Below are 25,622 nucleotides of genomic sequence, written 5' to 3'. Positions count from 1 at the left end.
ATTGTTAACGCAGAGATAGTTTCGCAAATCCCAAGGTCTCGCAAGGAATCGCAACGCATTCCACGCTCTACAACAAGCGCGTAGAATAAATTAACGCGACGGCGATCGAGGCTGCGAGGAACTCGACGGAGCGTGACGCGGGTGCATCAGAAATCCGTCGTCGTTGGACGTTACAGATCCATTTGGGTCAGAATGGTGTTGCGTCAGAAGGACGCCAAGAGGTATCATCGCGTGTTTCGGTTATTTTCGAGTCGCGACTCGATCGGTCACGACACGCCGGAAGGTCTCGCGCGAGGAGACGCTGGGAGGGGTGCTGGCCCGTTCCGCGGTGGTCTGGCGAATGTCTCGTGTCGCTGGCTCGCGGGAGTTAACGGCGGAACCGGAATAACAAACTCCTAAAGTTGGTGAGTTAACGCTACTTCGTACGAGCCTCGGACGCTTCTGTTATTTTCTGTTTATCGACGGGCATTCTGCGCGTCGTGGACCAGCCGCGTACCGGAAATCGCTCCAACGACCTTGCTGCGACTGCTTTTGGGAGTCTCTGCTCTGGTCCCGCCATTTTTCTCGCGACAACTCGTACGGACTGCGACACTTTAGCGAACAATCATTCGCGCATCGTAGCTGTTCTCTCGAAGAGCAGAGAATTTAGTTGCGCATGAATAAAAACGCAATAAAAATCGCCAATGTAAAAATACCAGAATCCTTGCCCAGCGGTATTTCGCGCGCAAGTCAGACTTAACAATAGCTAGGCGAATCGTCGCCCGTGTGCCACCCTGTGCACCACCCGATCTTATACGACGCAGTAAAGGCGTCGTTAAACTCCACCACGGATCTTCTAATATCGCGCGCGCCAACAATGACATCATAGTACAACAGATTTCTTTTTCGATCAGCCATCGAAACCCAACCCTCGATCGCCGCGCGGCGATCTTTAACACGTCGTTACGAGGATCCGTACACTTCGCATCGAGCTCTACTCGCCTCTCCGTGGCACGTGTAATATCGACGGCCTATTTTCGTGCCCCGGGAAACGTGGCGCGGGATTTTTCAGATTCCACCGCCGCGAGTCAGCATCCTGCGCTCTGCTAACCAAAGCAGACGCGTCGCGCTGCCTATCTTATCTGGCCAAATATTTGCCTTACGATTAATCAGCGTCCCCTACTCGCGACGCTCGCTCGCGATAGCCTCGCGAGAGATCGTAACGATGATCTACGCTCATCTACCGAAAATAGGTGCCCAGCGACCTTTACGAATTCTTTTCGAGAACCCCTCGAGAGACCCTCAGCAGAGCGTCGCGCGACAACGCGCAGGATCGTTGGACCGGAAACGAGGCTCGAGCGTGGCCACGGATTTAAAGAGCAGGAAATTAACGGGTCGAATCGTCGGATGATTTATCCGCGAGGCCTCCGCTGGCAATTTGACCCGCAGGCTCGCCACGTGATCGATATTCGTCGCTTAAGAGCCCATTAAAACGGGCCCCGGGCATAATTACACGGCAGGACAGATTGCACGTTGCGAGCGAGCGGTTATCGATCGCGATCCGGCAAATTGATTCGTGCGCCCGTACCGATATCATTCTCGACGATGGAAACGAGGACCTCGCGGGCCATCGACTCGATTCTTCGCTGCGATCGATCGAAATCTCGACCATAGTACGCGTGATTTAGCTAAACCGGCGACTCCTTCGAAAAGTTCTCGGAACGTTCGCTCTGGCGAATTCGTTCGGCTAATGGTAACGGTAACCTTTCGCGCGGAGGAATGTCAGTCGCGTTTAATTGGAACGCGCGCGACAGCGGCTAAAGAACGGAATTGCCCTGGCCTGGCTCAATTTCACAGAACATTAACCCACCGCACACGTAGCCGTGTCCTTCCACCGTGGCGGCAAAAACTGGCGCGGATCGCGACACGTCACTCGTGACACGGGCCCCTCGCGCCACGATCGGGCCTCCTCGTGTCCGCGGCGAAGAAACGCGCGTGCCACCGCGCAAAAACCACGAATTCCGTTCTATCGTTTCATCTTCCCCTTTCTCGACGATCGTTTGCTCTGTCACATTAATCGAGAGCCTCCCGGATCCTCTAATGCGATCCTACTTCTTCGCCGCGGAACGATTTCTCCGGCTCACCCGTGCGGACCGAGTTATTAACACGTTCGCTTGCGGGTCCGTTACGAGGCTCCACAGGATCGCTGTAATACACGTGCGACGTCATCCGTGGCGACGTGTCGTCGTCTCGATTTGGAGAGCGTTTCCAGTAAAAGTCGAGGGAATTCAGCTTGGAACGCGTGGCTTGGAGAAATTGTCGCGATTGCCTTAGAAGAGAGGGTTGCTGATGACGCAGCTGGCCAACGCGACGCAACGAAAATTTGCAACGAGCGTCTGGTAACGACCAAGTAAGGATGGCCCAGCGAGATAAACGCGAGCCAAACTACTTCATCAAGCAGCCTCGAGAGAAACGGACAGCGCGATGATCGTAGCGATGGGAATAAAACACTTTGGTGCGGACTGTAAACACGTCGGATCGACCATGTCTGATCGAGGGAAACCTCGAGATTTTCGATAATCGTATGCGTTTCTACGTTCGTAGATCCGGGAAAGTGGATCGCTGGATACGCGCGTGGCTCTCTGCAAATCGGTAAGACGCGTGTGATCGATAGCTCGAAGTTCTGCGCGGCGAGAGCGTCCGATTTTTCCAAGCGTTGGACACTTTCGAGGAACTGAACGTACGCCGCGTCCATCGCTCAACTCCGCACGCAGCGTGCGTGTATGTAATAAAGTATTCCTTACAGCAGAAGTTGCGCGCTTAATCACCGACGTCGTTAAAGCCGTGCTCTCCGCAGATGGTTAAATAAGAAGCTTATAAAGCGATCCGCCGTTTTTGCCTCGGAACGCGCGCATTGGAATGCAATAACGCTCGCCAGCTTCTAGAAAACACGGCTGGGAATTCTACGAAAATTTCTCCTATTACGACTGTCGTTGTGTAGGTACTTTGGATCCTCGTAGCGGAGACACGTGCACGCGCGTGTACCTCTCACGTTTTTTGTCTCGAACCTCGTCAAGTAATCGACTCTCGAGGCATGCAGGAGAGGAGGCTTCGCCAAAGGATATTTTCGACAAGAAACCTCGAGAAATTCCATCGGAGACCCCTCGATCGAAGCGCTGACCGCGCGTCGCGTCCCAGCGCTGCCTCGAAGACAGCGCCTGGAGAACACTGACGTCACTGGTGTACCCTCCGCAGTGGACAACGTCGACTAATTGGGCGCTTTAGAGAGCCATTACGCGGCTGTGCGATCTCGCGACAGCCAACGATTTCGACTGGACACGCTGCCACTGACGTGTACACGCCTAAAAGTGACGGTAGACCTCGGATCATCCTCGACCTTTGCCGCGTCGATCGATCGCACTGGTCGATAGTGTCTCGCTGGACCGTGTCCCGTGGCTATTTTCCCTGTCGCGTCGATCGTACGCGCGATAATAGCGAGCATCATGGTTTTCTCGCTTGGTTTCCGTAAGAGGGACACGTGGAAACGTTTCGACCAGTCATTTCACAGATTTTTTTGACGATTTTTTCGACTTTCGGTACCCAGATGACGCCTGTCACTTTTGTCTCGTGGAGTCCATTTGAAAGACTCGATGAGCTTTGCAATAATTCTTTTTCAAGGATAACAATATTGAAGTAGACGTACGTGTAGACGTACCAACGAGAGAAAACGCGTACGTTTATTAGTGAATCATCGAGCCAGTGGTATCTGCGAGATCTGGAAGCTGCGACAGCTGCGACAATTATCCTCAGAGTCGCACAGACCAACGAGAAAGAGATCTTCGCTGCCACGAAGACCATTCGTCACACAGATCGCACGAATTTTCGTCGAACCGTTTCTCTCTGTGCAAGAACGAAGGAGGAAGGAGAAAAGGGCCGCGGTACACCACGCGTGACAACGACCGCGCGCTTATCCGGTGCGGAGGTTAAACGCGGGGGTAACGAGCGTGAAATTCTGAGGACGCGATCGTCCACGGTTGACGCGCACGCAACACGGTGACACGCGGCGATCGGCGGCCACGGTTTTCAATTCACTCGAGCGGGGACACGAGCGGTTAAGCGGGTTTATCTGATGCGGCGCGACGCGTCGCGGCGTCCGCTCGCGAGCGGAGCGCGTGCGACACGCCACGCGCCGCCCACCTCGCGTCCACGGTAATTACCGACGACAAAACCGAGCGGGGCTGTCGCGCGTCACCGTGACAAGAGACCGCGACGAGCAATTAATTCGACGCGACCGTGGCCGCGCAGATTGCCATCGCGGCTGTTCTCCGCTCGCGTGCCTCCTCTCGATGGGTCGCTCTTTTCTTTTCTTCTTTCAGCTCGATGAACTGCGAGGGTTGCGGTAATTGGGACCATCGCGACGATGAGTAAGAGGGATGCTCGCAGGCTCGGTTTCTATTTCTTTTTCACCAAGCGTACGCCGCGAATTCTGAATAATCGCGCGCGAGTTGGGGACCAGAGTGAGCGTGGCCATTTAGATGTGGGACGAGATAATTGTCACGCTCGATCGAGTCGCGTGGAATTTGTAGAATAACGGAGCTCGCATATTTTTTTCCCCACTTTCATAACTAGACGACTTTTTTTAATACCTCGACCAGCCTCCCGACGGCTCAATCTGTTATTACTCGAATATTATATTATACTTTATTGATAAGGTTGCAGGGACCAGGACACGCTGAAAGTATCCATTCGTATTCGAAACCAGCCAGCGGGACAAAAAATTCACATCGATGACTAAACGCGATAAAGGGGTAGAGATAAAAAGATCCAACGAGCGGACACGCTGCGCCTCTCAGCGGCCGTTGATCGCCGCTGCTCGCGCGGCTCCATCCTCCGCGAACGGTCATGCAAATTATCCATCCGCGAGAACTTGATAATAATTCAAGACGCGTCCGCGGGAATCGCGGCCCCGCCAGCTCGAGGAAAGGCAGAAAGAAAGCAAGGAAGAGGGAAGGGAAGACGGGGAAAGGCGGTGAGAGATTGACGTTTCCCGACGCGGAACGTAATTATTGGCCTGCGCGTGCGTGGCTGCGGGAAAATTGAAGCGCCGCGCGCTCGAGCGGTCACCCGCGATCGATCGAGTCGACGTGAGTCATAGCCAGCCGGCACCGATCGCCACCGATCGCTCCATCTCGGAAAACGGGAATTTTCTGCCGGGCGAATGGCATTCTGCCGCGGCCGCCTCGCGCTTATTGCCTATTAACGCGCCGCTCGCTGGATATATTACCGCCATTACCGCCTCGGAACGTATAAATGGCTGTTTACGCGGGAAAGGTACCAACCCGCGTACCCTATCGCGCGTTTACTGTTACAAACGAGCGCGAGCTTATGTAGTGCGCGGCAAGCGCGGTCCACGCTCGGTAAAACTCGCGCACGGGACCAGGAGGACGCTTCCGCTTCCGCGAGCCAGCGCCGCTGGATCCTGCCCAGCGGTGGAGCTTCTGATCGTGAGAAGAACCTGCCGTTTCGTTCGAGAGATCTCGATGCTTCTTACGCGCAAGTGTATCGCAACATTGTTTGAAGTACCACGATTAAATAGCGTGGAGTATCAAGCAAAGTTCTGAGTTTTGCTTGAACGCAAAAGAGATTTGAGAGACTCGAAGTCAGCGACGAAAACGTTCCCACAGAAACACTCTCTCTCCAGAGGGGACATTTTTAACGCGCGTATCGCTCGATAGGTCTTCAGGAGGAGCTCGCGATTGCTATTACCGCGAGGGCGGTTATTATCCTCGCGGAGGACTCGTATCGGCGACCTATCGAACGGTCCGCGGCATTGCGTGGCGTACACACGCGCTTAAATAAGAGATGCGATAATGCCGTGGAAGGACGAAGCGGATGGAAAAACGCGGGACCGCGCGTCGGTACGATCCTCCCCTAGCGTCGTTATTTACCATTTTATTCATTATCCTTTCCTCGACGCGCGCGGCCGCACCTAGGGTGGTACGCGCGCAATTTTTCTCTCCTCCTCTCTCTCTCTCTTTCTGCGTTTCAGCGAGCCACGCGAGCGCGGATTAATATTGCAGCGAGCGTGAAATACACGAGGCGTGGGTTGCGACGCGCCGCGAATTAAACGCTGGAATTGCCTTTTGCTCTTGGCGAATTGAAACGTTTTCAAACTTGCGACCAAGAGAATTGCGGCGTTTTATTTGTTTTTTTCGTGAGTCCAAATGACATTTTGAGACAATGATTGTCGTAGTATTTATCGTCGCGTTGGATTTCGATGCCATTAACGCGCTCTGCTGTTTCCACGGTGGAAAGCACGCATTGTCCAGCTTTGAAAAGACTTTTATCCTCATTAACGCGGGAAGCTCTTCGTTACGCGACTCAAAGAGAACGACGTTACCCGAAGAATCAAAGGGGAACCGAATACAGCGGACCTCCTACGAAACTGGAATACCGTACTTCATTGTTGCACGGCCAGTGCGCCGTGTTGTGTGTAATATTACTCGTCCAGCAACGCTCCGCGAGCACGAGGAAATTTCATTACGCGAGCAGATTTCCGGTGGCTAGTTTCTTTGTTTATAATATCAACTGTTTACTATCAAAGCACCAGCCTCCGCGTTTCTGCTGTAACACATTTTTTCCCCAGCGGTGGTTGTTGATTTTCCTTTCCAGTAATTAGACGAATATTTCGCTCGCAATGGGTAACGCCAACTTCAAATGTTTGTGAAAAAATCCGTTTGCGACTGTACGATTGCAATTACGCGATTATCCGAACAGAATTTACAAGCGTTCCAAGAATGCAACGCGGTCTTATTAAGTGACCACCAGGTGAACAACGTGGAATTTGAGTGACTTCAGAATCGAGTCGCACACAACACGCATCGATTCTCCTATTACTGGCATTGTGGCCGCTGCGTACGCCCGCGGATGCCATCGAGGGTCGCGAGGACGCTCCGCACCCCAACGCGCGACGTTAACGAGCTGTCGCCGCCGTTATCTCTCCCGATACCGAACCGTACAACCCTCGCGCCGCGTAATCACCGCCCCTCGAAGCAAACTTTCCACCCACGGGGAAACGACTCGGCCTGGAGAACGTATCGCGTGCATTTTCTCCCGCGGAAGAGTTTCTCGCGTGTAAAATTCACGAGGCTTCTTCCACCGCCTTGGAAACACAGTCGACACGTTCGATCGTACAATACAAAAAACGCGTAGAATTTCAAAGAACATTTTCTGTTTTACATCTACGACTCAGTCGATCGTAGAGACGAGAGGAGACAACCTTTCTCTCGCGATAGTGGGATACGTGCAACCTGTTGAGAACTCGCGAGGAGCAGTGGAGGCGAGCCTCGAGAACCGAATTGCAAACCAGCGAGCATGGACCAGCGATGGGGAAGCCAATTAAAGCACCGAACGCGTCCTAATTAACTCCTCAATTACGCGGTTCCCCTCTGATTTCGAGGCAAACAAAGAAGGCGAGCGGGTTTCAAGGAGCAGGGTCACCGGGAACATCGACGACGCGTCCTTCGCCCGCCCCCTATCGTGACCCGGCTCGCATCATCCCCCGAGGCTCTGGGTACACATTATAATTGCGCATATTAAAATGGCGCCACGACTCAGCCGCCCATCCATCCATCCAACCAGCGAGCCATCTTTAATCAATAATGGAGCATCAGGGACCATGACAACAGGATACCCTTTCTCTCTGGTCCTTCTCCTCTTTCTCTCTCTGTTCCGTGGACCCTTTACCACTCCACCCGTCGCGAACCCCCGTTTACCGAAGTTGCAAGGGTTGCCTGCCTTTCTACGGACCGAGTTCGGGTGTACCACGCGTCGTGTTACGTCCGCGACCACCATTTCGTCTGGGTGTTCAGGAAATTGCGGTTATCTCGATGGTATCGTTACCCTTGGCGGTTTTTTTTTATGAAAACAGAGCGACAGCAATGTGGACAGAGTATTTTGCATATGAAAAATTAATTTCGATACTGCCTTAATTGATATTAAAAGCTTTCGTCGTGCGACATGCATCTCTCGACAGCCACGAACGTTCTAAACTTCTCGAGCGTACGTGAAGAAGACTGATTAGCGGATTGGCATCGTTTTGCAGGAAATCGCAAGAACGAACTGTGCTCGACCAATCGAGCGTACTTCCGATCGATCCTCGAACGGGGATCCCGTTTCGCGAGCTGCGAGGAGGCCGTTGCGACGCGTCGGCAGGAGGAACTTGCCAAGCGTGACGGCGTGCGTGGCACGTGCGAACCGTACGCACGGGTTTCCCCGCACGCATTCATCGGCTGCGGGCGTTCACGTGCGTGTCCACGCCTGGCGCGCGCGAAAAACACGAACGATCGGCCGAGAGCACCTGTCAGCGCGTCGTTGCGTCTACGCGCGCGCTTCTGTTCAGGGTTGAAGCGTCGCGGACACAATGGCGCCAGCATCGTACGGATGTCCACGCGTGGTTGATCGCGATCAACGTGGCAGTTTACTTCTTCGATCTTTCGATTCAGAATGTTTCTACGCTCGCGATCGAGAAAGGTGTACGCGGTTTTTTTGCACTCGAGCCCACAGCCGTGTAATTAAGAGGGGTGCATCCGAAGGCACCGACACGCCATCATCATCTCCGTCGTGCAACCGGAAGTGCGTTGTTACTGGTGCCCACTTTATGTAATCTAGTTACACTCGATCAAAGACCGCAGGAACTTTCAACGGGAGCTGATAATTGCCACTCGAACTTTCCACAAAGAAAACTCGAGCCAGCGCACCGGGGCGTACGAGTCTAACCCAACAGCGGTCGTGGTACACGAGCTATTTTATCTGCCCGCGCGATCTCCGCGGCATTCGACGAATTAATCCCCTATCGAGGCTTCTAATTACGGCGAAATCGGCGGAAAGCGAGATAAACGAGTCAATCGAAAAAACAAGCCGCGGCGGTGCGCGGAGGGACACGAAATTAATGGTATCCATACTGGAGAACAGGACCAGGCCCGCGAGATTATCGCGGCTGACCGTTTAGACGCGGGGGTCGCGACGTCACACGCAACGCAACGATCTTTCGATCTTTTCACGGTATTAATCACGTATCGTTCTCGATCCATCGTATATATATATATGTATACATATGTTGTAGTTGGAGGTTTACGGCATAATTAATGGAATTCATCGGCAGCCGAACGGAAACTTTAATCTAACCGCGTTAACAAGTGAGGAGGACGAGTCTAGCGAATACCAAGTTTAATTGTGGTTTTTTAAGTAACGAAAAACTGCTGCGCGTTATGCGGCCGCCTCGACGATTGTTGAGCAGCGCCAGTGGAGCTCGGTTTATTGGAACGAAATTTTAGCAAACGATCGGTAATTGGCCTCCGCTAATTGGACTCCTATTACCCGACGTATCCGAACGTCACGGCGACGCGAAATGTTATACCTAAAATCGCGCGTTTTTAATCGGTTCGTAAACATGCTTCGATTCGAATAGTATTTTAATTAACGGCCGTTCGCTAATTGGAAATGAAAGTGTATTGCTTTCGAGTCCGCGGATATTTCGCGAATATATTACGGCAAACATCGTTATTAATATTAATAGTTCTCGAATACAGGTACAGTGGCCCCGGGAAGTTTCGTAAAAAAACGATGGAAATGTACCCACAAGTGCGCGTAATCGTCAATTCCAGAACTTGAAGCAAAGCGTTGCCTTCTCTGAGAAGTAGCAGAGAAAAATAACTTGTAGACGATGCAAAAAAAAAAAAGGAAAAAAAGAAAAAGAAATTGCCGAAACCCGGGATTGAACCGGGGACATTTAGATCTTCAGTCTAACGCTCTCCCAACTGAGCTATTTCGGCACGGTATACTCGTGCACATAATACTTTATAAGAACATAATACAAGCTGAGAATAAAAGATAATAAGGGTGTTTCTAATACGTGCACATATATATAAAAAAAAAAAATTAACCGTAGCATAATCACGAGTGAGTCATAACTCTCACTAACGTATACAAGCAAGTACCAACGCATACTACAACGCGCGACTATCGATCAGCAATTTTTCCCCAACCATTTCTACGTGTTCTATTTTAATCGCATCTCGCATATTACATACTATTACCACTCGCGTGAACGTCCGTATCGCGATATTACCCGCGCGTAATCGTTCGAAATTTAAATTCCAATCGCCAGCGTGCACTTGTACCCTCGCGATCGAGACACCGATGCGAGTGCAGCGTCTACGCGAGGTATTACCCGGCACTACGTACGCAATTTCGCAGCGTTCGAAGGACGTGATCGCGGTAATGACTTCGAGGCGGGTCGAAAATCGTCCTGGGACGAGGACGAAGGGTTTAGAAGAGACGACGCGCGGGTATCCGACCGAAACGAGTCAATCGAACGCTACGGGGCCCGTGTGTCGGTCCCGACGTCGGGACAGGGTCGTGCACGCGCGCGGCCGAGGGATACGAAATTAATAGTGTCTATGCGCGGGAACAAGACGAGAGCGAGGCATTATCGTCCCTCGTTTGGGCATTGGGAGCGTGTAAAGGCATGATGCAGAGCCGAAGCGGCGCGCGGTCCAGCTCAAAGCGACGATCCACCATTGCCGGACACGCCAGGGGCGCAACAGCTTGATACATCGTTACACGCTGTTCCTTCCATGTGCCCTTCGTTCCTCCGTCTCGCTCCCACTCCCACTGACTCCGCGCTCCTCTCTGTCCAACCCTCCCGCCGCTGTTCCTCTTCCTCTCGCCTTTATCACGCTGCATCGACGATCCTCCACGACGTGGCTCATATCCCTCCGCGTCCTCCCCTCTCGTACCCTCGTTCCAGAGAACGGCACAATTCTTCGACCGCGTCCCACACCCCTCGACACCCCATCGACGCAACACCGTCGAACCTAAAAGCCGAACTCGGCGCCGACGCGCCGCTCTAATACGATCTCACGATCGACGGGGCCACGAGCGCCGTAAAGCTCGGTTTACACCGGCCCGCGGGCAGCCGCCTACGCGGCGCACACCCGTCGTCCTTAAATCCTGCGGCTACAGCAACAGCCACCGCGGGGTAGACGATGTCGCGACGAACATCGCCGACGGGGAGATGAAGTCGTTCGAGACGGCTCCAGGGGGATGAGGAATTATTATATCTTCGCTTGGTGGAGAGGCGCGAAACGCTCCAGCTATGCTTCTTGCGATGTGACATTTCTTTTTTTTTTTAGTTTCGCGAGCGTGGTGCACGCGAATGTAAGATAAGCGGAGTTGAAGGACGGAGTTGAAGGATGAGGAATGACGAGATGTCGCAGAGTGTCGTTTTGTGAGGAATTATTAGATCTTCGCTTGAAGGAGAGGCGCGAAACGATCCAGCTACGCTTCTTGCGACGTGACATTTCTTTTTTTTTAGTTTCGCGAGCGTGGTGCACGTAGATGTGAGATAAGCGGAGTTGAAGGGATGAGGAATGACGAGATGTCGCAGAGTGTCGTTTTGTGAGGAATTATTAGATCTCCGCTTGAAGGAGAGGCGCGAAACGATCCAGCTACGCTTCTTGCGATGTGACATTTCTTTTTTTTTTTAGTTTCGCGAGCGTGGTGCACGTGAATGTAAGATAAGCGGAGTTGAAGGGATGAGGAATGATAAGATGTCGCAGAGTGTCGTTTTGAGGGTGATGCTTTCGAGTTGATATTGTAGAGATGAGAAAGAAGCATGCGAAGTTCGAACCACTCGCATAGAGAGGGATTAAGTCCTTCGTTTATCCGTTCGAAAAATCCTGGTAAATTGCGCAAACTACGATCGCTGAAAAACGTTATAGCCTCGGAGAGGGTATCGTCGATACACCTTCCACTTTATCCGGCGAAGGGTTAATCGACGTCCATATAAGACGTGAACAAGTTTGACGCCAACAAAGAACCCCTCGTCGTCCTGGGATGGATGAACTTCTGCGCGAGGAATCCATTTTCTAAATATAGCGGCCACGGTAGCGCGCCTGGTGAACGACGGGGGAAGACACCACGAGCGATGACACGTATTCCGGAAGTACGCGTGCCGCCAAGGTAACGTCGTGACCGTTCGACGTTTCTTCGAACTATCCAATCAACTCTCGCGAAAGCAACTCGTTCGACTGTGTCTCGACAAAAACATCGAATATATTAATCGTATAAAAATCATAATTAAAAGCATCAAATTCATGAAACAGGATACGAAGTGCTTTTGATGGAACAGCATCGAATGTAAGAAGAGTACCGTACGTCCACGCGAAGTGACGTTCAATCGAGGATCGAACGTCGATATCCGTGGGTGAAGTCTCGCGAAGGGGTGCGTGAAAAATAACAACGGCACTGTAAAACGTCTGAAGACGCGGGACCAGCGGGGACAGCGGACCGCCATGTTTAATGCTGGCATCGATTACTGGAAATATCTCGAGACTCGTAATATCTGGGCGAGCACGAACTCTGCTAGGTGTCAGCGCTCGTAAAGCGGAATCGCGACCTTGAAGCGGACGTACCGTGCCTTCGTAAAGTAATCGTCAGGGCCCCGTGAACGCTAGCCCGATTATAATAATGTTTACCATGCGACTATGACTCTGAACGCGTTTAATGGCCCCATAAAGAATCGCGGGCTCGTGTTTGACCAGCCACCATATCTGCTCGTTATGTTGAGAAGCGAGCCGTCGTGGAACCGGGGGATCGAGATCCTGTGTACGCGCGAGGTAACCGGAGTTGCTCGCTGCGATTGTTTCAAACGATCTTCCGTTGAGTCTCGTTTAAAATTGCCGCGAGTAAAAAATACTCGACTCGTCAGACACATTTGCAAAGAATTAATATTCGATCACCATGTTCGCAGACGTCCTCCACGCGGTTCGACGCGAGATTCTCTGGCGGATCGATCGAAATTATTCGAATCGAAACGCGATGCGCGGACACCCTGCGTCGCAGGGGTCAAACCCGGAGGAGAAGCGTATCTCCTCTAAACAGCATCAATTACTTTAATGGCCGTGATCATAATGGCAGGGATCGCTGGCGGGTCGGTAGGTGTCAGCGATCGTAAAGCGTGGTAGTGGCCAAGCCGGTAAGCGGCCGTTCCGTGTCTTTGTAACGTAATCGTCGTTGGTGTGCAACGTTAGCCGCATTACAATAACCTTCGCTCGCTTACAACGCCGGGGCCGCTATCTAAGTAAGTGGCCTCGTAAAGAATCAATGTAACGTGCATTGTCCACGGCTCCTTCCTTCTCTCGCGAGCCTCCTCGCGGCAGATAACTCCTCCACTTACCCCCGTCGAAACCGTAAAAACCGCTCCATTTTCGAGGCTACGATTATTCCCCACGTATCGTCGAATAGCCGAGCTCGAGTCATAGGTCGCGTCTAAGTAGCGATCGATCAAACGTCCCGCGGAACGGCTCGACGCGGAGCGTTTGAAACGCGATCGGGAAAATCGGCACGCAGTATCGAGGCACGCGTTCGCGTGATCCCTCGCTCGACGTTCTGGCGTCCGTTTTAAACGGCGGACGCGATCGACAGGCACGGGAGCAGGATCCACGATCGAGGTACGCGAGAGATATTCGTGCGTGTCGGTTTCGATCCACGGGTCCTCGCGGAGACGCTTCGCATGGCTAAGGTCGAGGGGCTGCAGTCGTAATTGAGGAGGATATATGGGAAACACGGCGGTGATTCCGCGCACGGGCGTATCGACGTTTCTTCGACGTGAACCCGTGAACAAAAACTTAATTACCATTCGCCACGGACAAATTAATGGTAATTGCCGCTTCTAATGGCTGGCAGAAGGATATCCCCAGGATTTTGAAATTTAATTCGACGATACTTAAGACGTAATTATGTGGCGTTACGAGCGCTTCCTTCCGCCAACGAGTACATGCCCCCGATCGAGAATGAAAAAAAGACAATCCCAATGGGCTCGAGACAGTCTCCTAACCTAACGACGCGTCGCATTTACATGGAACTGCATATAATCCCGTTCCGTTTTCTTTTCTTTCGTTTCTCTCTTTTTTTTCCGCTCCTTTTCGCGCAATTACGCGCAGTCAGCCGTGAAACCTCTTCGCCGCGGATCTCATCGTTACGTCTCGCCGTATTACCATTACAAATTTCGCTCGTAAACGCAACAAAGTAAATCCAGGCTTCCCTCGGAGCCGTCGAACCGACCAGAACGGCCAAACCGGAGGCGTTTCGCCTATCCTCGACTACTCCGTTGCCCGGTGAAAGACACGGACTTCGAGGGACGAGCCGCTCTACTTGGACCATTCGATCGAGAGACGGTATAATTACAGCTGCGACCACGAAAGATTCGTTCGAGGTAATCAAAGCGCAACCGTGATCGCCAGGATACAGAGCTGTTCAAGTGAAGGGAGCCTGGTAACGCACACGTACGTATATTCCCTCCAGTGAAAGTAGCAAAGTGTACCGACTTTTGTCGAGCAACAAGTGCCTGCTCAAATCAGTCCCACTTCGTAGTAGAGATCAACGTCGAACGGGTGTAATTTTATTCAAAATAGTAACCACAGCTACGAGATCGATTTCGAAGGAGCGAGAGTTCGCTGTTACCGTTCTACTCGAAGAGCATCGCAACCCCTTCTGCAAATATCAGGGACGATAGAAGCGGAGTTAATGAAAAAACGGGACGATACCTTGAGGAAGCCTCTCGTCCTCCTCGAAGGGAAATCGCCCGTTACGCGAGTCGAGCAGCAATTCAGCGCGTGAGGGGTGGACAGCAGCCCCAGTTCTTATTAAAGGACGGGACGTCAGCCGTGGACAGGCATGGGACACGCGCGTGTGCGGTAAAACCGCAACCCTGAAGCCACACGCTAATTATTTATTCCTCGTTATGTACCTTCCTTTTCACGTGGCGATTCTCTCTGTTTCTACCCTGTCACCGCGTACAGTCGAACACGCCTCGACCATCGCGTCCTTTCCGCGTCCTTTTGGCGCTCCTGCGACCAGCAGTGGTGTCTCAGCCGAACCAGAATCGAATACCGTCGAATATTAGTCATCTCGCGTAATGCAAATATTATTACTGACAGATCGACGAAGGTGATTTTCGAGAGTGTTACTCATTGAATCGTGTCGATTACGCGAGGCGCGACCAGCCGTGTCGGTCGCGTGCTTTTTTTTTCAATAGCGGAAACACACGTGGAACGATCGCGCTTCGACGCAAAGAGAGAAACGTGAAAACGGCAGCGCCATTAATTATTCATGCGCCACATGCGAGTGACAAGGTAAAAGCACGCGTATCGAAGGGGAATCTCGTGTATCATCGAGAGATTGCTCGTCTCGCGATAATGGCATCGCGCGCTCTTTTCGTCACGATCCGCTTGTCGTTAATTCGACGATCCGCGATGGGACCACGGTGAATGGCCGCGCGCATCCGAGAGAGCCGTTTCGAAACAAACGCTCGTATTCCTACCGTGAATGGCTAATTACGCAAGTAGCTGAATTCCTACTTGGGACGTCGAATGGACAATTAAGGGAGCTGCTTTTTTATCCCCGTCCAAAAACTAGGACTGTAATTACGGCGAGCGCTATGTTTAACTGCTCGAAGGAATTACAGGTGGTTGAACGCCGTAAGAAAGTCTCCCGAAGGCTCGCGGTAGTAAGAATTATCAGATTGTAAAGATTGCATCCACAAAATAGATCTAACTCCTTCTAATAATATTTCAGCTATCTCCACTGAATTATTTACAACTTTGTCCAACTTCAACAGCCGTGCAGTGCTGCGAACGACGCACAGATGCCCACTATCTGACCCAGTAAACACGAACCATGAACAAAAACCATAAATAAACTGTATCACGTTTTAACCGTGAGTTCCATATATTTGAGACAGCGTTGCAGCGACTGGGATTCGCATTGAAAAATGGAAAGACACGAGGCGTGCCATTTTCTACGGATTCGCGGCGCGCGCTTAAATCGTTTTACGATCCGGAAATGCAGCGATTCCGGATCCTTCCCCCGTCTCGCGTCGAGCAGAAAAGTTTCAGAAGCAATTCCAAGCGATGCGACAACGAACGCGCGTCGTCTGGTGCCTTTGTTAACGACGAAAGGCGCGTGGCGTCTGTTAGGGGCGGACGCGATGAAACTCGGAAAGCCATCCGTGCAGGGGCGCCCTTTTACGCTCGAATTGCTGACCAGCTGTGAAACGACCGGTATAATACACGAAATCTATCGACGCGACCGTAATCAAACGTGAGAAAGGACGCGATAGACGCGATTGCGAAATAAGAGACAGTTCTCCGAGTATTTAACGAGGGTTACAAGGAAAAATGAAAAACGCGCAAGTGCACGAAGCACAGTGGCGTGTAATGATCCGAAGGGAGCCTCGCGCAGCGCTGCCTCGAAATAAAACTAGCTGTCGGACGAATTACAACAAAAGGGAAGAGCAGTACGTTATCCGCCATTGTGTTACGGCCCCTGCATCGTAACATGTACATATTAGTCTATAAATCTCGCGCCATTAACCGTGCCCCACTCTACCACTCGGCTGTTTAAAACTCCCGGCAGATAACAAACGACAATATCAGAGTTGTACAATATCTCGAGAGCGAAGAATCAGTCCCCCGCTATCCATCTTCGTGAACAACGTCTGCCTAACCTCTATCATCATCTATCACACGCAACGCATTAGACGGTTGTCTAACTGTATCCAAACATCGTCGACCAGCTCTTGATTCGTCTTCGATGCATCAGCCCGTTCGTTTGAACCCGTTATCCGCCAGTCCAGGTTCCACGTATCCACGTATTTCGAACGGACGCGAACACGCCTAATATAAACATATGGCCCGCGTCATTGTGAAACGTAATTTCGAATTGCCCCGTGCCACGAAGCGGGCCCGTAGCTCGTGATTGATGCGTCAGCGGCTGGTAACCGTCGCTTGATACACGAGGCGATCGTTCGAGACGCGTTCCCTCGAAAAAGCCAGCGAGATCGAGGGAATAAGGGAGGCGGATCGCGGCTCCTCTCAATTAAAGCTCGGTCACGAGGGCCTGGCTCTGCCTCGCGTCACGCAGCGCCATGTGTTGCGGCGCGCGATCGAGCGGGGGCCCCTCTCAGGTCCCTCTCAGGTAGGCCCACGGTTGCGAAACGCATCTGGCGAGCGGAATCGCTCGGAGCAACGGCCCGTCCGCGCGAAACAACGCCTTTCTTTCGTCGTCGTCGACCCCCTCTCTCCCTCTCGCGACAGCGTTATTTGCAAATCGACGCGGTTTCGCGTCGAGTAACGCGGCTGGGGCAGGTTATACTTTGCTCGCGCGCGTTTAGCGCGTCATCGTCAGAGTCGTCGATTTCGAACGCCCCAGGCGGCGCCGCGAGCACGATGCTGCCACTTTGGTTTCGCGCGTAGCTGAATCCGCGCCGCGCTTTGGGAAGCGATCCATCCGCGTGCTCCTCCTGCGAGGTGACTCTTTCGCGAGCGAGGGACACGCGATCCTGGTCGCGGCGACGAATCGCGACGCGGTGGCTTCCTGTTGGGAAACCAGCGGAGCTAACGAAGCGGGGCTTCTTCCACTGATTTATTAACTAGCCAAGTGTATCGGTCGTAATTGCGCGACGTTCCCTGAATATTCATCCGACGTGGTTATTTACACGGCGCACGGCAAACCGTTCGAGTTACGCAGCAGAGTAATTACCGGCAACGGCCGCTCGTCGAGCGTTTAATTACGCGTATCAAAAGGATACTGTTCGATCCAACCACCGAGGGCACAATGTTTTACAGTTAGACGCATAATTAAGCTGCCTGCGATTATGGAGATCGCGGTTGCGTAGCGTGCGTACCCACGCGACGCGTCTACGAGCGACCAGCAGTCTTCCAGTTGCATCAACCACCCCCAATCGCTTCCGTAATCCTCCTTATCAACGCCACAATAGTTAATATCGAATGTAACGCGAGTTCGCATGGTAGTAACGAAATTATTAAACGAGCTGTCCACAGTGGCCAGTAACGGGATCGATCGGGACCAAAACCACCACAGCGACTCGTGATCGATTCCGATTGACCGTACGACTCATCTCCACCAGCCTTTAACCTTTCCTCTGCGCGTCGACTGACAAGTTGTTGCACCAGCTGCGCCGACATCGACGCGAAGCGTATGCACGGATGCAGGCACTTTGCACGCGGTTCTACGTGGCTCCCTCCCGTTACCTTCTCGATTCCTCCTCGCGAGACTCGCTTTTAGAGTATCCCGCAATCTGTTGGGTAAACCGTCGAGCGATTCGCGGGTGCAATCGCCGTGTAACATCGCGGATCATCGACGTGTAATTTGTAGAACAACCGTGACTTAATGGCGGAGATTGTTTTTCCTAATGACGACAAACGATTGGTGAACAGGTAGCCTCGAGGTTAGGCGTTACGACGCGTAGCGTTCGAATTTCGACGCGACGGGCGCGCCACGCGGTTCGACAGTGAAGATCGCAGCCGATCTTCCACCACGGAAATCGATCCCACTCGATCGAGATCGATTGGAGGGTGCAATCGCCGTGCAACATCGCGGATCATCGACGTGTAACTTGTAGAACAACCGTGACTTGATGGCGGAGATTGTTTTTCCTAATGACGATGAACGATTGGTGAACAGGTAGCCTCGAGGTTAGGCGTTACGACGCGTAGCGTTCGAATTTCGACGCGACGCGCGCGCCACGCGGTTCGACAGTGAAGATCGCAGCCGATCTTCCAGCACGGAAATCGATCCCACTCGATCGAGATCGATTCGAGGTAGCCGCGCGCAGGTGCGCGAGTTTCCCGCCGCGAAATTTATAGAGCGAGCCGCGGTTATCCGCGAGGCGAGGAGCCTAGCCCGGAGGAAAGGCGAGGGGATCGGCGCCGATTCAATGCCCTTATTCGCCGCTTGGTGCACGGTGCGGCGTGCGCGTTATCTCGATACAGGTGCGTGCGTCCCGCCGCGGAAGATGAACGGTCGTTAGAGAGAGGAAACGGTATGCAGATGAGCGTGCATCTACGCGGCATCCACCTTGGACAGTTTCGGTGGCGCGGAGGAACTGTTGGCCGCCGTCGACCCGATTTGGCGCGGTGCTGCGATCACAGGACGCCTAAACGGACGACAGCCACTGTGGTCGATCGTTAGCTTCTGGGCCGGGGCGAGCGGTAATTCCTCTTTGCGTCGCGAGCAAAGCCGCTCTCGCGATGCCCTCGCAATAAATACGGGGACCAATTAGAGGTCGCGGAACGCTCCTCGGATGTTTGATAAGCCCTCGCTTCTCGATATGATGCCGATGACGTATTGCGCGAACCAGAAGAGAAAAGAGCATTTTCAGCTAATCGCAGCATCCGCAAACCGGTTGGAGCGAGTAAACCAGATAGAGAAGCCCAGTATACCCAGCTTCATGGTCGAGCATTATAAACCCGGTCGTTTTACGATCGTGACTAACATGGTAATTCCCGAATGCATTCAGTGGTTGGGCCAGTACGACCCAAATGACACGGCTGTCAGTGACCCACTTCCCAGTCACGTTCCCTTCGCGATCTGAGAGAGGGAGAAAGGGCGCGCGTCGATCTTGTGGGGCGGCGGGGACGCTCGTGAGCGGACCGCGCGGGCAATTTGAATTTAATCGAACCGCGCGGTAGCCTGGCCACCGTTCGCGTAATTTGTAAAGTAACCACGCGGCTGGTCGAGCATTATATAACGATAGAATACGTAATGCGGTCGGACGGAGGATCGCCAGACCAGAAGTCGCCAGGACTCGCCCGCCACACGCGTATCTATTTTAATCCAGCGATATTATAATAATCGTTGAGCAAACCGTTCCACGCTCTCGATCATCCCCCAGCATCGCGGCATCTGGTTCCGTTCTCCGCTGCGGCGGAGTCTTCCACCCTGAGGCGCCAAACCGACACGCAGCGTGTAATCACTGTAATTTCGGCCACGGACCGGTCGTAATTTTTGGTCGCGCGATTCCGAACTTTCCGTTCGATTTCATTAACCCACGCGTCCCTCTGTCGTCGCGCGGAGTCGTACCTGCGGGTCGAGCGAGCGTTTCGATTCCGTGGCTATTAAATGGAGGCGAATTACATCCCCGAGAAGGCGTTCTTCACTCGATAGATCGAGAGCTGGAGGGACGCCAGAACGGTCCACGCGAGATACGCGGAATATCCAACGCGGATTAACAAACACGCCTCGCTTACATAATGCGCGCGCTTTTGTTTACGCCGCGTCGACGCTCGGAACAAAAGAGAGCGGCGTTCGATACATCATTAACGCCGGATACAATTAAAAATGATGCGCAAGTAAAAACGCGGGTCGCTTCCGCGTCCCGAACAAAGGGTATTCTTCGACCGCGTGTCGATATTAACGAGTCGGACACGAGTTCGAACCGGTGCGCAACGAGCAGGTGATCGAGCTTCGAAGGGGCCAGTCGTTATTAGTCTCTGCCCGACGAAATTCGTCGATCGTCGAGAACAACCCTTGATCAATCCTAGAACCCTAACGCAGAGCATAGATCGTTCCCAAAAAAAATTCTCTCCTCGTCCCAGCAGAAACGTATACGATAAAAACCCAAATCGTTCACCTCGAAACGATCGTCAGCCCCTCGCAGAGCTCACCAAGAACGATAATATACAGCGAACGTGTAACAAGGAATCGTAGGTAAAGAGACTCACAGGCATCGACGGCGGCATTCCGCGTAGCGCAGCGCCGCTCCATTTGCGTTTCCGGTTCTGATACTGCGCGGCCCTGTAGCTACTACTATTCTGATGCCCACCGTAGATCCCCGCACGGTGCTGCATGGACGGTCGGAACGCGGCGTACGACATCCCGTGATACCCTTTCCCATGATAATCACCAATCTCATACCTAGGAGTATGATCGTGATGCAGATAAACACTGTCACTCGGTGCACCGGACACGGGCACTCTGTATCGTTCCTGTTCGTGATCGTGCTCCTCGATCTTGCGATCCGGGGACGGTCTTGCGCTGGGGAACGACGGCGGTAGCATGGCTGAGTGCCCGTAGAAATGGGCGAACCCGTAAGAATTCGCCAGATTGCTGCTCACTGGTCGCTGGTAGCCTTGCTGAGGCGGTTGACACTGGCCAACCAGCTCCTGGTTACCGTCGAGCTTCATCGAGGGCACGATCGGCTTCCTGTCGTAGTGGTACTCCTGGTGAACCGGATGGTACTCGTCCTGGGGCTCTCGTTTGACCTCGAACGACGCCTCTGAGGACTCAGGCGCCTCGACTTTCACGCGGACCCGGCCGTCGGCGTCGCTCTGCGTCGAGCTCTTTGGCGAGCGCCGCTGGTTCGGGTCCCCGTCGCCCACGCTGCCCTGCTGCATCCTCGCGACCGTCAAACCGTGGATTCGATCGCGCGGAATCTCGCCTCGGGTGATACGGGCGACACGAAGCTTCTGCTGGAGTTCGCGGGACCAGGGTGCATCATTCGGGGACAGATGGAACGGGCTTGTTCGGAACGATGCTCGACTAGCGCGTTTGTTTTGAAGATTGCGATCGTGCGAGGAGTGCGTGGTCCTTCGAAATTGGATAGTCGAGGAGGTGTTTAATCGAGAGAAGGATCGATGTCATTTTCTCGCGGTCACTTCGAACCGATCGGTTCTTGCGATGCGAGCTGAGGATCGTCGCGGTCCTTGACTAAGCGTCCTTCGTGTCACTCGCGCGGGCGGAACGGAGCTGTCACTGCGACCAATTGATTAGCTCTTATAGACGCTACTGCCTCGTACTTTTTGCCACGGGATCGACGCTGCGGAAAAAGTAGAGACGTGACGGTTGAAAAGTCAGCGGCTACGACCTCGCGTTCGGACGATCTCTTTGACGGTCGTTAAAGACGACGGTGATAAAACGGTGGAAAACCAAGATGGCGTTGATCGAACGTGTAATACATTCTCGTCTTGCGGTAAAGACAGAGCGTGCGCTCGCGTATTCAGACTGCTCCCGTTCCCTCGTGGGAATCCTGAAAAGACAGCGGCGAGTTCGGTCGTCAGACCGCGTCAGATACGCCCTGGCATTCGTTGCTGGCTCGAGTTGGTGGATCGAGTCGAAAACGGCTCGCAACGCGTTTCACACTGTTAAACCTCGGTACGCGTGGAGCATGGAAGATCTCGATGGCGGCATTCGAATGCGCGTCGCATCGTCGCGGGCATCGGCGACGTGCAGCGGACAGAAGAGCTGGTTCAGCTGGCACACGCTGTCGGGTTGGTAGAAGCGGCGTTCGTATACCCGGCTCGGTGGTTTTCGGTCGAGTGGAGGGGGGTGGACGGAGGGGAGGACAAGGGCGGCGTGACAGTTTCCGTGTCACGTGTCCCCGACCTTAGGCCCCGCCTACGACTCCGATTTTCCTTCGCTCGGATCGTTACCTGGCCCTATCGCGAGCCCTTTCCGTCATTCGCCGCGTGTCGCTCGTACGAGTCGCGCTCCTCTCGAAACAACTTCCGTCGATCGCCTCTGCACAGGAACGTCACTTTCAGATACCAAGCACGGCTGGCGAACGGAGCGTGTCACACACGGGTTCGCGCGCGCGTTTCTTCCCTTCTTCTTCCTCTTCCTCTCTCTCTCTCCTCCTCGACGAAGCTCTACTCCCTCCCTCGAAAGACAGAGGGGTACGACCAGAGGCGACTTTGTCGAGCGTGAAGAAGAAGCACCGTGTACACGCGCGAGCACGGACGGAGAGCCGCGTTTTCACCGTGTTCCGCGAACTTTTTACGGTACACTGCCTCGGAGAGTCGAAACGGTAACCGACGTGCTTCGCTCCCGTACGGCTAGACGAGAGGGGGTCGGTCGAACGGTCCGGGGATCGAACCCCGGCGGAAGAGCACTCTCCTCGAACGCGAAGAACACGCGGCTTGCGAACCGGTCTCTCGCGGCGGATCCTCTCGCGCGCGCCGCGTCGAAAATGCACGATTATACTCTCCTCGAGGGCCGTGGAACGCAACGAGCATACGTAAGGATGCCGGATTGCCTCGGTCGAGCTGATCGCGTACGAGTTTCGTTCCACGCAGCGTGAAACTCTTGGCGGAGGTGCGCGGCCACCACCAGCCGGCGGGAACGCACGAGCATGCCCGAGCACGCCCGACCGCCTGATACGTCTCCTCTGCTGCCAACGAGGCGCTGCCTCCCGCCGCGGCGCGGACTCGCCAGACCCACTTTGCGGGTTCACCTTTTGTCCAAGGATAGAGACGGGCCAGCCAGGCTTCTATTCACCGTTTACTACTTCTTCTTACCGCGATGCGCACTGCCTACCCGCGTTTTCGCCAGCGTTTACCGCCCCAGACGTAGTAGGCACCGTTCTCCCTGACTCGTGTCTACCTAACCTCCTCGCCTACTCTCGCCGCTCTTTTCCCTACTTTCGCTCCCCTATTGTCGATGCGAACCCTTTCATCGAGGCTACCCTCTCTCTCTCTCTCTCTCTCTCTCTGTCTCTTTCTCTTTCTGTGTCTCGCTTCTTATCTTCGTTCGTTGGTTAAGTACAGACAGCGAGACCGGTTAATAAGAACGTAAACAGAGTCAATTAGAATTCCGATACCGCGATGATAAATCGATATCCGGAGCGCGCCGTGAATCGTGCGTCGAACAAATAAATTCAATAAGCGGCACTGGCCGAGGAGTTTGTCCGCGCGTAATTACTCTCCGCTCTGGCTAAACGCAAAGAAATGTAGAGCGCGAGGAGTTAACGAACGCTCCCGTTCCCCATTGAGGCGTCATTAATGTACGAGGAACAGCGGCGCGCTGGAGGGAACCTGGCGATTTCTGTCGTGGGAAAAAGCGCGAGTCTCGTTGACGAATGTCTCTCTCGCGTTCGAACGTCCACGATCTCTCTCGATGCGATTCGGGTGATTTAAAAAAAAGAAGGGAAGGGAACGAGAGGAGAACCAGTGGACGTCTGCGAAGCAAAGCAAGAGCAGCCGAGCCACTCGATAAGGAAAGCACACCGTAGAGCTCCAACGCGTAAAACGAGGGGGGAAATTTATCATTTCCGATTCTGCGTTACCCTCGCACGGCGCCCGTTCCGATGAGAACCGGCACTCGCGATTCTGTGCGCGCCGTTCCGCGATATATCAGATTACGTATCCGTTGCGTCATGTAAATTGATACTTGTACACGGGCGAACACCATGGGCGAACATTTATTCGAGTGATAAATTATCGTAATGCTGAACAGTCACGCTTTCAATTCCAATTTCGCTAACTGGATCACCGGGGATCACTCGACAGCCCGCCGGATGGGAGCTTAATCCACGTTATTTAAGTGCGCATGTAAATATATAATTACATAGTCGCCAGGATCCTGCTGGTGCTTGCGCAAGTGGCGCAAAGAAGCCTGCGACGTGACTCGATCGTTCTTTCCGTTGGTGCGGTACTAGTTGTCGAATCGAAAGACTGCTGCGAGGAGCTCGAGCGGCATCCTCGTACCAGAGAGCGTCTGTATACCTGTGTTCCGGTTTCGAGGCGAAGAATGCAGCACCCTCGACTCCCTTTTGCTCGGATCGTTCAGCGTACCTCGCGTCTACGTGGAAGCGGGATGACTGGTGCGAGAATTCAATTTCCATCGTCGTTATCGCGGTCGCATCTTCCGTTCTTCGACGCTCTACGCTCGTCCGCCCGTTTTTTCCGTGATCGGGACAGGGCGCAGCCACGCGAGCGGTGCGTCGCAGTTTGTTTCGCGCGCGTCTTTTGTTCCAGCAGCGTCGCGTAAAACGAGCGGAGAAAATTCGAGGAATCGATTAACCCCTTACGCTGCACTTTACGCCTCGCGGCGAAAAAACGCAAACTTTTCACTTCACGGGTACCCGTCTCGACGCACGACGACGCCCAGTTTTTGCCGCGCCCGGAGTTCGCCTCGATTTCTTACCACGCTTCGATGTTATTCTCGTTGAAACGCGAGATTTGCCAAGCAATTTCCGCGCGCAACTGATATCAATTTGCGGGAAAATAATGAGAGACGACGATTTCTGATAATTGGAGTATCGAAGTACAACCATCGTCCGATATCCACCCAAACCATAGCGACCATCTGCTCCTAACGCTCGCGAGACTTTTTACTTACACTTTCTCTATCGAGTATAATCTGTAACACGCGCGAAGCTCCGATCCATCCCGGACGCGCTCCATTTTACGAACCGCGTGAGCCTCCGACAACGAATTACTGAAATCGCCGATAGTTCAATCACTGAGCGGCAATAAATTCAATTTGGACAGGAACCGACACAGCTGGACGCTCGGTTATCTAATCGCGTCCGCGACGCGGAAGGTAAAAATCGCGGCGGACGCAACCGCGGAACGTCAGCGCGCGCGATCGATACCAGCTGACAGCGACGTATCGGGACCGAAAAATGTCCGCGATGAGATCGTCCGCGACCTTTAAACGTGTCCGGGGCGTATTTTTCAGCCGCGTTCGCGCGGCGATAACGGAGCCCTGGCCATCGCGGAGCATGGCGGTGGTGCTCGACGGGTTGAAGATCGCGGGTCCTCGTTACGCAACCGGGCCACGCTCACCAGCTGTCCGTGGCGGCGAGCTGACGGGGGAACGCGGGGCCACGGTATCGTAGGGCAAAGAAAAACAAGCCCACGTCAAGCGCGAACATCGATTACCGGCTTGTTTAGCTTGGGCGATGATACGCCGCGTTGCAACCGGGCTGGAGGAAAATTAGACCTATTTCCGGGACTGTTTACGCGACTTTCTTGCAACAAACTCCTGTGTTCGAGCCT

General features: G+C 53.4%; 1 protein-coding gene and 1 non-coding gene across 2 annotated transcripts in view; both read right to left on the bottom strand.

Moving 5' to 3' along the window:
* LOC143433504 (uncharacterized) overlaps nt 1–20,881 on the bottom strand; it is a 218,376-nt gene extending 197,495 nt beyond the window's left edge. Inside the window, exon 1 of the mRNA XM_076910844.1 lies at nt 20,568–20,881. Coding sequence (XP_076766959.1) covers nt 20,568–20,758 — 191 coding nt within the window. The 5' untranslated portion in view covers nt 20,759–20,881. The remainder of the gene's footprint in view (nt 1–20,567) is intronic.
* Trnaf-gaa (transfer RNA phenylalanine (anticodon GAA)) lies at nt 9,740–9,812 on the bottom strand. The gene has a single exon. It is a non-coding gene; the product is annotated as a tRNA-Phe (tRNA).
* Nucleotides 20,882–25,622: the final 4,741 nt, after the last annotated feature.

Source organism: Xylocopa sonorina, chromosome 3, assembly GCF_050948175.1.
Source record: "Xylocopa sonorina isolate GNS202 chromosome 3, iyXylSono1_principal, whole genome shotgun sequence".
NCBI classification, from domain to species: domain Eukaryota; kingdom Metazoa; phylum Arthropoda; class Insecta; order Hymenoptera; family Apidae; genus Xylocopa; species Xylocopa sonorina.
This window is presented reverse-complemented; position numbering and strand designations above follow the sequence as displayed.